At 46.9% G+C, this 11,390-nt stretch overlaps 1 protein-coding gene across 5 annotated transcripts in view; it reads left to right on the top strand.

Moving 5' to 3' along the window:
* The first annotated feature begins 5,170 nt into the window (after positions 1–5,170).
* The window catches only part of RTF2 (replication termination factor 2), a 59,031-nt gene continuing 52,811 nt past the window's right edge, over positions 5,171–11,390 (top strand). For 2 of the 5 annotated variants that reach the window (XM_055266741.2, XM_055266740.2), the window contains exons 1-3: positions 5,224–5,364; positions 9,642–9,730; positions 10,611–10,705. In XM_055266741.2, the coding sequence (XP_055122716.1) occupies positions 5,292–5,364; positions 9,642–9,730; positions 10,611–10,705 (257 nt within the window). In that variant the 5' untranslated portion in view covers positions 5,224–5,291. Of the gene's footprint in view, positions 5,365–9,641; positions 9,731–10,610; positions 10,706–11,390 lie in introns of all 5 variants that reach the window. The other 3 variants (XM_055266742.2, XM_055266745.2, XM_055266744.2) reach the window with 3 other exon arrangements.

Raw genomic sequence — 11,390 nt, 5'->3', positions numbered from 1 at the left:
CCGTCAGGGAAGAAATGAGGAGCGCCTCTGCCCGGCCACCCCATCTGGGAGGTGAGGAGCGCCTCTGCCCGGCCACCCATCGTCTGGGAAGTGAGGAGCGCCTCTGCCCGGCCACCCACCGTCTGGGAAGTGAGGAGCACCTCTGCCCGGCCGCCCCGTCCGGGAAGAAGTGAGGAGCGCCTCTGCCCGGCCGCCCCGTCCGGGAAGAAGTGAGGAGCGCCTCTGCCCGGGCGCCCCGTCCGGGAAGAAGTGAGGAGCGCCTCTGCCCGGCCGCCCCGTCCGGGAAGAAGTGAGGAGCGCCTCTGCCCGGCTGCCCCGTCCGGGAAGAAGTGAGGAGCGCCTCTGCCCGGGCGCCCCGTCCGGGAAGAAGTGAGGAGCGCCTCTGCCCGGCCGCCCCGTCCGGGAAGAAGTGAGGAGCGACTGTGCCCGGCCGCCCCGTCCGGGAAGAAGTGAGGAGCGCCTCTGCCCGGCCGCCCCGTCGGGAAGAAGTGAGGAGCGCCTCTGCCCGGCTGCCCCGTCCGGGAAGAAGTGAGGAGCGCCTCTGCCCGGCCGCCCCGTCTGGGAGGTGAGGAGCGCCTCTGCCCGGCCACCCATCGTCTGGGAGGTGAGGAGCGCCTCTGCCCGGCCACCCATCGTCTGGGAGGTGAGGAGCGCCTCTGCCCGGCCACCCATCGTCTGGGAGGTGAGGAGCGCCTCTGCCCGGCCACCCATCGTCTGGGAGGTGAGGAGCGCCTCTGCCCGGCTGCCCCATCTGGGAAGTGAGGAGTGCCTCTGCCCGGCCACCCATCGTCTGGGAAGTGAGGAGCGCCTCTGCCCGGCCGCCCCGTCCGGGAAGAAGTGAGGAGCGCCTCTGCCCGGCCACCCATCGTCTGGGAAGTGAGGAGCGCCTCTGCCCGGCCGCCCCGTCCGGGAAGAAGTGAGGAGCGCCTCTGCCCGGCCGCCCCGTCTGGGAAGTGAGGAGCGCCTCTGCCCGGCCGCCCCGTCCGGGAAGAAATGAGGAGCGCCTCTGCCCGGGCGCCCCATCCGGGAAGAAGTGAGGAGCGCCTCTGCCCGGCCACCCACCGTCTGGGAAGTGAGGAGCGCCTCTGCCCGGCCACCCACCGTCTGGGAAGTGAGGAGCGCCTCTGCCCGGCCACCCACTGTCTGGGAAGTGAGGAGCGCCTCTGCCCGGCCACCCACCGTCTGGGAAGTGAGGAGCGCCTCTGCCCGGCTGCCCCGTCTGGGAAGTGAGGAGCACCTCTGCCCGGCCACCCATCGTCTGGGAAGTGAGGAGCGCCTCTGCCCGGCCACCCATCGTCTGGGAAGTGAGGAGCTCCTCTGCCCGGCCGCCCCGTGTCTGGGTAGAAGTGAGGAGCTCCTCTGCCTGGCCGCTCCGTCTGGGAGGTCTACCACGGAGGCCAGAAGCAATGTGGGGGCTGGACGTGGTGGCTGACGCCTGTGGTCCCGGCACTCTGGGGGGCGAGGCGGGTTGATCACTTCGGGCTAGGAGTTCGAGACCAGTCTGGCCAACTTGGCAAAACATGAAGAATACAACAGACAAACCAACCAACCAACTCAGTGACAACAAAACAGGTCTACCCTGGAGTCATACTCTAATTTTTTCTATTTTCCTCCCTTTCTGATCCTTTATCCCACTTTCTTTTTCTTCCTCTTCCTTCTCCCTCTTCTTTGTCAAATAGAGGATTGAGTTATTATCACTGATCCATATAAAGTCCCTCTCTCATTTATTTTAACTCCCACCCCCCATTTCTATTCCCCGACTTCCCATGTGCAACCTTCCTAATATGTTTGATACGCATCTTTTTGTTTGTATGTATTTTTAGAAAATGTTTATTGTTTTTGTATGCAAAAAAAATTAATAAAAAAAAAAAAAACATTAAAAAAAAAAAAATTACCCGGGCGTGGTGGTGCGTGCCTGTAATCCCAGCACTTTGGGAGGCCAAGGAGGGTGGAACACGAGGTCAGGAGTTCGAGACCAGCCTGACCAACATAGTGAAACCCCGTCTCTTAAAAAATACAAACAATTCACCAGGCATGGTGGTGTGTGCCTGTAATTGTAACTACTCAGGAGGCTGAGGCAGGAGAATCGCTTGAACGTGGGAGATGGAGGTTGCAGTGAGCCGAGATTACTACTGTACTCTAGCCTGGGCAACAGGGTGAGGCTGTCTCAAAAATAAAAAATAAATAAAAAAAGAAGTCTGAAATATTTTAGACCTACTATAAGGACTTACTATGACAGCATTTAAAGTACTAGTTCTTAGCCTGAGATTCAGAAGGCTGTGAGTAAAATACAAACATGTATATGCTATGCGAAATGTCATATGTGCTAATCAATACTTTTCTGGAGATTTAGTTCAAAGTTTTCATCAAATTCTCAAACAAGTCCAATGACTCCCAAAAGGTTAAGACATACTGGTTTTACTAGAGGGTAATGATTTTCCTTTTTATCATTTCATTTCTCTGCTTCCCCGAAAATCCATGGCTTGGCCAGGACAAAGTTGTCTCCAAAGATGCTTGTAAGGGAATAACCTTTATTAGTTCATTCAACAAGGCAGTGGAAGAAGAAGCAGACAATGATGACATCTGCTTCCCAGTAGAGCCGGGAGAATAAAACGGCTCAAGTCCAATAAAGTGCTGAACACAGCACCTGACATGGCAGCCAGCTCTCAACACATATTTGCTACCAGTGATAATAAACCTCACAAAAGTTCTAGCTGTGTATTGTCTGAGGCACAGAGTAGCCTAGAGACCAATATTCTAAAAGAGGAAACCAATGAGGAAGAGAAAAAAGTCCAGCTGCCTGAGCTAGAACATCAGCACAGCCAGTACTGCTGGGTTTTATCAGCAGCATTTGGGGAACCAGTCAAGTTAGACGGGCCTCATCGGAGACAGGCCCTCATCTTCTACTCCTTCTACTCAGCAGCTGTGGGACCCTGAACAAAGACAACTTACACATCTGAGTCTTGGGGTTTTCATTTGTAAAACAGGAGGGATTATACCCTCTAACTCTTAAGGATATTGTAAGCCCAAAGTGAAACAATGCCTACAAATCTCACAGTGCACACATGGTCATGGCTTAATAAAGAGCCGCTATTTTTATTTTTTCTTCCTCAAATGAGAAAAGAACACTGGTTTGAGTCTTTCTAAAGATGCTGGTGTTTCTGCTCTTCTGTATTTGACCTTCTGTCCTTTGCTGTGAGAAAGAACTAATCCTAGCACTCATTCCCGGGTCTCTCACGAGCTATGTGACCTTGAAGGAGTCATTTGATCTTACCACGCTTCTGTTTCCTCACCAGTAAATGGAATTCTAATAGTACTAACCAGTTTTAGTATCTGCCAAAACTAGGCTTTTGACCCCTTTCTCAATGAATCTGTACTTACTTTTGGTTTACTGAGGAAATGTACTCATATATTGAGTGTGCCAAAGACTCTTCTAGGCACTGATGATACAATGTGGAATAAAAGTCCTGGCCGGGCTTGGTGGCTCACGGCTGTAATCCGAGCACTTTGGGAGGCCGAGGCAGGTAGATCACCTGAGGTCAGGAGTTTGAGACCAGCCTGGCCATCATGGTGAAGCCCTGTCTCTACTAAAAATACAAAAATTAGCCCGGCATGGTGGCAGGTGCCTGTAATCTCAGCTACTGAGGAGGCTGAAGCAGGAGAATCACTTGATCCTGGGAGGTTGAGGTTGCAGTGAGCCGAGATCACATCACTGCACTCCAGTCTGGGCAACAGATCGAGACTCTGTCTAAAACAAAACAAAACAAAACACAAAACAAAACGAAGTCCCTAACCTCATAGAGCTTACAGTTATTGTGGTTAGCAGAGAAATAAATCATAAATCAATCAGAGACCGACTAATTAAAGGGATTATTTTTTAAAATTCCCATTAATCACAGTAACAAGTACCCCAAGTTTACATACAGCCCTTGAAGTTTCCACATCCACATATTTTCTGGGCAATTCTTCCCAAGTAAAAAATATTTCCAGAGTTTTTATGTTTCACGTAGGTCAATAGCGTAACATCCAATCATAAAGAGCTGCCTTCTTGGCAATGGAGAAATTTTCCCATCATATATATGTACAAATACATACATACATATATACATATTAATGACAGAGTCTTGCTCTGTTGCCTAGGCTGGAGTGCAGTGACATGATCATAGCTCACTGCAACCTTGAATTCCTGGGCTCAGGCAATCCTTCCTCCCCCCTCAGCCTCCGGAGCCGCTAGGACTAAAAAGCTTAACACAACGCCTGGCTAATTTTTATTTTTCTTTCAAGATGGGGTCTCACCATGTTGTCCAAGCTGACCTGGAACTCCTGGGCTCAGGTGCTCCTTCCGTCTCGGCCTCCCAAAGTGCTGGGATTATGGGCACTTTCCCATAATATTTATAATAATTAAAGGAACAAACAGAGAAACAGACAATCGCCTAAGAGCAGACAGACAATCATGGATTTTTAGCAAGGGATTTGTGTTCTTATAGATAAAATACAGCCTGTCTCTTGGAATGGGCATGGCAACATCAGTGTATGTTTTATAAGAACTCTTATATCGTCTATTAATGATACTTGATTGTTAATAACATTTTTTTAATCTGGGCTTCAGGAAACTGTGAATGAGATACACACACGCACAAACTGTATGCAAAATTTCACACACATGCCATCTACAATATGCATGGCAACGCCAGAAAGTTCCAGGCCTTAGGGAGGGTCTTACTTCCTAGAATCTGCTGTAACATCACAAGATTCGTTGTGAGTGTTTGAGTCACAGTTGGCGCTCAGTAAAGATGCGTTCTCCTTTTAAACACAAAAATGTCCACTGATACGGCAGATTCCGTTCATAGGCATCCTTAATCGCAGAAACAGGAGGGCGGCCCTTTTCCTCAAGGCGCTCTCAGTCCAGGGATGTGCCCGCTCTGCAGCCACACAAGCTGGCGTGGGATAGGGTCAAAGAACGGTGGATTCGCACGGGCCGCCCACGCCCTCGCTGCCCTCCCGGAGCGTGGGCGAGTGATTCCGATTGTGCAGCAGAAACCCAGGGTCTCACGGGAAAGAGGAAACCCACCAGCGCCCAGCCTCCAAGCGACACTCTCCATGACAACAGGCACTTGGTAAAGGCCTCGCCCCGCCCCGCTACGCCGCGACTAGCGTGCCACCCCGCCCCGCTACGCCGCGACCGGCGTGCTGCGTCACGGCGGTGCGCCGGAAGTGGCTGCAGATTTCGCCAGAAATCCCGGAAGTGACGGCTTTAGGGTTTTGCTGCTGGCTCTGACTCCTGTCTTGCGATGGGTTGCGACGGGGGAACAATTCCCAAGAGGCATGAACTGGTGAAGGGGCCGAAGAAGGTTGAGAAGGTCAGTGATGTGGGCGGGCTCTTGGGGACCGGGGGTGGTGGGAATTTGACGACCCCAGAGAACGAGAGGAAGTAAGAAGGGGGAGCCAGCGGGATTCCAGACCTGGCTGCGGTCTTTTATTCCATTCGGAAGACTAAAAATTAACAACAGTATTAAGAGTGGACATTCAATGGGTGCTGACTATTGCCATTCACTGGACAGTAATCTTAACAGGAGGTATCTCATGTAATTATCATAATAGCCCTATAGCTACATACTGTCATCCTCATTTTCAGACATGGAAGTTGAGGCTCAAAAGGAGAAAGTTGCAAAGCTAGTAAATGGCAGAGCCAGGATTTGAACCCTACCTGCGACTAGTAGCAATAATACAAATACCTAGTGTATATTGAGTTTTGTATATACTAACTTCATTTGCTCAGAGAAGCCTTCCCAAACTGTTCCCATACCACATCCTTTTATAAACTGTCTTATCACCCTGCATACGGCTGTACGTGGTTGATTTGTATCAGTCTTCCCCGCTAGACGGTAAGTTCCTGATAGCAGAGGCTGTACCCTTTTTTTCTCTGCAACTAGCGTCATTCCTGGCACACTAAATATTTTGAATAAATGAGTGAATAATCCCTAATCTCACAAGTAATCGAGGAAATTATAATAATTTCTTTGCTACTGACAGGGACATTGAGTCCAGGGATATTAAGGTGACTAAGATCACACAGCTGGTAGGTAGTGAAGCCAGGATTCCCATCCACTTATTTGGGATTTCAAAGTTAGCACTAGTAATTACTTTTTAATGATAAAATATTCGTAAAGCACTTAGTAGAGTGCCTGGCACAGGTGGAGACTTCATGTATTCTGATTCAGGAGCTGGAGAGCATGTTTAAAAAGGTAAACTCCTCATGTCACTATTGTATTTGAAGCATTCCAGTGGCTTCCCATCACATTAAGAATAAAATCTCGTCAGGCCCTTGAGCAGACCCTGCCTATGTTTGTGACCTCATCTTCTGCCCCTCTCCACCTCTTTCATACTGTTCTAGCTCAACAGGCCTCTTGTTCTTCAACCTGGAGTGTGAGTTCATCAATCTGAAATATTCTTCACTGAGATTGTCACATGATAAGTTTCTTTACTTCATTCAGTTCTTTACTCAAATGTCATCTGTCCACTGTAGCTGAAATGTGCCTCACTTCCAGTATTCTCTCTTCTCTTCTTTACAGTGCCTACCACTGTGTTATTTGTTTATTGTCTCTTTCCCACGTAGACAGGAACCTTGTGTGTCTTACCTCTGTAACCCCTACTATGTGTCAGCCACATAATAGACACCTAAGAAATATGTGTGAATATGAGAATGAATGAATACCCAAGAGGATGAAGTGTACCCTCTGATCATACCTATATGTAAACAGGCGAATGCTGGATAATTAGCATTCATGAGTGCTTTTTTGGCTTTCACCAAAAAAGTGTTCAGCTCAGTTTTGTTTTCTTGTGCCCAGGGCTGAAAAGGAGTAGCTTAATGAAAGGCTTGACAAGAAACAGGTGTCGGAAGAGGGTAGAAAAGAAGGAAGAGCGATTCAAAAAAGCCAGAATGCCTAGGCAGCATGGATTTTTATTACAACTATTCACACAACAAATACTTAATAAGTGGTTACCATATATACATTGTTGTAGGCCCCCGTGATATAGCAGTGAACAAGGTGTGGGGAAAAGAGAGATCAGCCTGTTACTGTGTCTATATAGAAGGAAGTAGACATAAGAGACTCCATTTAGTTCTGTATTTGAGACGCTGTTAATCTGTGACCCTACCCCCAACCTTGTCCTTGCAAGAGACATGTGCTGTGGTGACTTAAGGTTAAAAGGATTTTGGGCGGTGCAGAATGTGCTTTGTTAAACAAGTGCCTAAAGGCTGCTTATGGTTAAAGGTCATCACCATTCTCTTAAATCTAGAGAAAAAGAAAAACATTTGTCTCCTGCTCGTCCCTGGGCGATGGAACATCTCCAGGTAAAACCCTTTGTGTGCTTTGTTTACTGAGTAAGGAGAAAACCGCCTTTAGGAATAAGGTGGGGCTTGCTGGAGCAATACTGCTAAAAGGTTTATGGAGATGTTCACATATGCATCTCAAGGCACAGCATTTTCTTATTGATGTTACAAGGATTTTTTGTTCGTATGTCTTACTGCTGATTTCCTCCCTACAATGATCCTATTGTCCAGTCACTCCCTTATCTTTTTGATGGTAAAGATAATTATGAATAAATACTAAGGGAACTCAGAGGCCGGGGCCGGTGTGGGTCCTCTGTAAGCACAGCACCGGTCCCCTGGGCCCCGCTTTTCCTTCTCTACATTTTGTCTCTGTGTCTTATTCTTTTTCTCAAGTCTTTCATCCCACCTAACGAGAAGCACCTACAGGTGTGGAGGGGCAGGCCACCCCTTCACAAGGCAGAGTCTAGCCCTGGTGGAGCTTACATTTCACATCAATATTGTAAAATCTGCCCTGGTTCCTAATGCAGAGCACCTAAATTCCTTGTAATTTCCTGGGTGACAGGATCATCTTTTGTTCTAATAAGGTAATTATTGGTGGGCTCCTGGATGGGGGCTGGTCACCAGAAACACCAAGCCAAGATTAGAAGCTTGGAACTTTCAGCCCCACCTCACCTCCATCCTTCAGGGAGGAGAAGAGGAATTGGACCTGGAGTTAATAATCCATCATGCCTATGTGGTGGGGTCTCCATAAAGATCCCTGAAGTTGAGGGTTTGGAGATTTTCTGGGTTGCCGACCACATCCACGTGCCAGGAGAGTTACCCCAACTCCATGGGGACAGCCCTGCACTTGGGACCCTTCCAGACTATACCCTATGCACTTCTTTATCTGGCTATTTATTTGTGTCCTTTAAAATGTATTTGTAATAAATCAGCAATGGTAACTAAACTGTTTTCCCACATCTGTGAGACACTAGCAAATTATCAAACCTGAGGGTGGGGTTGTGGTAGCCTTTGATTTATAGACAGAAGCACAGGTGACAACTTGAACTTGTGATTGGCATCTAAAGTCGGGGTAGGGGACAGTATTATGGGACTGAGCCCTTAACTTTTGGGATCTAAGGCCATATCCACATAGGTGGTATCACAGTTGAGTTTAATTGTAAGACACCTGGCTGCTATCAGAGAATTGGTTGGTGTGGGGAAAATCCCATACACTTTGTCAGACGTGTTCTGGAAGTATTGAGTGTTGTGAGTGAAAGTATGGAAAAAACACTTGTCTGGCCGGGCGCGGTGGCTCACGCCTGTAATCCCAGCACTTTGGGAGGCCGAGGCGGGTGGATCACGAGGTCAGGAGATCGAGACCATCCTGGCTAACGCAGTGAAACCCCCGTTTCCACTAAAAATACAAAAAAGTAGCCGGGCGTGGTGGCAGGTGCCTGTAGTCCCGGCTACTCGGGAGGCTGAGGCAGGAGAATGGCATGAACCCAGGAGGCGGAGCTTGCAGTGAACCGAGATAGCACCACTGCACTCCAGCCTGGGCAACAGAGCAAGACTCCGTCTCAAAAAAAAAAAAAAAAAAAACAACAAAAATTTGTCTTTCCAGTATAGATATGTAAAAACTTAAAAGAAGAAAGACCCTAGAAAAGAAGAGAGACCCTGGTAAACACATTTTTTACTGCTTTTTGGGGAAAACAATTTTCAAAGCTCTGGATAAGGAGTGATTTGTCACTTTTCTCCCTGTCCCCAACTCTCTGAGGTGCTTTTTGAATATAACCTAACCTCTTGGTGCCTCACTTTCCTCATCTACAGAAGTAAAAATACTAACTCATAGAGTTTTTCTGAGGATTAAAAAGTTAAGTCATGGAAACTGCTTAGCACAGTGCCTGGCACACAGTAAGCACTTAAGCAGTTTTTACTTTAAAAATTAAATTCAGAGGGCCAGGTGTGTTGGCTTACACCTGTAAACTCGGCACTTTGGGAGATTGAGGCAGGAGGATCACTTGAGCCCAGCAGTTGGAGAACAGCCTGGACAACACAGGGAGACCTCTTAACAAAAATAAAATAAAATTAGCTGGGAATAGTGGCACTTGCTTGTAGTCCTAGCTACTTGGGAGGCTAAAGGGGAGGATTGCTTGAGCCCAGGAGAATTGAGGCTGCAGTGAGCTGTGATTGTGCCACTGCAGCCCAGCCTGGGCAACAGAACAAGATCCTGTCTCAAAAAATAAATTAATAAAATAAATTCAGCAGGATTGTTTTTGTTTTCTCTTCCTATTTTCTTCCAAATCTGCTGTCCTGTTAAATTATTCAGGTTGGCATTTGAAGAATGGGAAAGAGTGGTGCAGTCTACACAGTGAAGGGAAAAACAAGAATGGGAAGGAGTGGGACATGGAATATGATGTATGTGAAAATGCATTCGAGAGCCAGGGAGGGTCTTATGTGGATTTTCATACCGTGGATAAAGTTTGATGTATCCCTTAGTGAGTAAGCCCCAAAACACTTATTTCTGTTAAATTGAACATTTTTTAAAGAATTATGTAGTCTTTCTTCTGAACTTTAAAAAAAAAATGCTTGTCTTCTCAGTTCTTAACTCTTTAAATTCTGCCGCAACTTAGCGGACTTTCCCATTGTTAGAAATTAATCTAACATACTTTTTTTTCCTCTTTTGTATGGCCTCCCTAATTTATTATTAAGATTCAAATGTTAATATTTGTATGTGGCTTGCATAAACAGTTTAATAATTTTATATAAACCCATTTTCTTTGTACATGTCATATTTAGATGGGCCTTTATTTGATGTAGTATTAATTACTTGTGACTTTTAAAATCCTGACTTCAGCCAGGCACAGTTGCTCTTGCTTGTAATCCCAGCACTTTTTGGGTGGCTGAGATGGGCGAATCAGTTGAGTCCAAGAGTTTGAGGGCAACATGGCAAAACCACGTCTCTACAAAAAATACAGACATTAGCCAGGCGTGGTGGTATGCACCTATAGTCCTAGCTATTCCAGAGGCCGAGGTGGGAGGATTGCTTGAGTCCAGGAGGTGGAGGTTGCAGCGAGCGAAGATTGTGCCACTACATTTCAGCCTGGGCAACAGAGTGAGACCCCGTCTCAAAAACAAACAAAACAAACAAAAAACCCAACTTCCTATGTCATTATCTTTGATTTAAAAAACAAAAATCATTACAGTGTGGTATTACTGAATATACTTTTATATGTAGAATTGTGAACCATGTGTCTTTCAGAGTTGAAAATTAATTGAATTTTTTGTTTTTTATTAGGTTGACAAAGATGCTGAATTAGTGGCCCAATGGAACTATTGTACTCTAAGTCAGGAAATATTAAGACGACCAATAGTTGCCTGTGAACTTGGCAGGTACGGTTTTTACACTTAATCAAGATGAGTTTATTAAGTGATTGAGGAGAATTTTGATATGTAAATGCAGTTTTCCATTCATCAAGCATCGATTATCCCAAGCAAATTTGTGAGGCCTAGGCTGTCGTTCCCTATCTCTGAACATAGTTCTGTACTCTTCTAGTCAGTTTGGTTTATTTAATCCATGGTTTGAAAACTGAGGGGCTGGGCTGGGCGCAGTGGCTTAGACCTGTAATTCCACCACTTTGGGAGGCTGAGGAGGAAGGGTCACTTAAGTCTAGGAGTTCAAGACCAGTCTGAGCAATATAGTGAAACCCCACCTCTACGAAAAAATAAAATTAGCCAGGCATGGGTGGCATGATCCTGTAGTCCCAGCTGTTCAGGAGGCTGAGGCAGGAGGATCCTGTGAGTCTGGGAGGTTGAGGCTGTAGTAAGCTATAATTCCACCACTGCACCCCAGCCTGTGCAAAAAAAAAAAAAAGCAAACTCGGGCCGATAAAAGCGAAGTTACAAGCGTAAACACATGAAGGAGCCAGCGAGGAACAGGAGAGAATGGCAGGGAATGGAGAATACTGGAGAGTCCGTGTCCTGTCCAAAGCGGGAGCTGCCACTCAGTTCCAGCCAGTTTTTACAGCTCAGTGGTGTGGGCCCAGTGATTCCATGCCTTCTGGTTTTAATTTTTAAA

The sequence above is a fragment of the Symphalangus syndactylus genome, chromosome 24 (genome assembly GCF_028878055.3).
Source record: "Symphalangus syndactylus isolate Jambi chromosome 24, NHGRI_mSymSyn1-v2.1_pri, whole genome shotgun sequence".
Lineage (NCBI taxonomy): Eukaryota > Metazoa > Chordata > Mammalia > Primates > Hylobatidae > Symphalangus > Symphalangus syndactylus.
The sequence above is the reverse complement of the archived record's forward strand: the minus strand, read 5'-3'. Positions and strand labels throughout refer to the sequence as shown.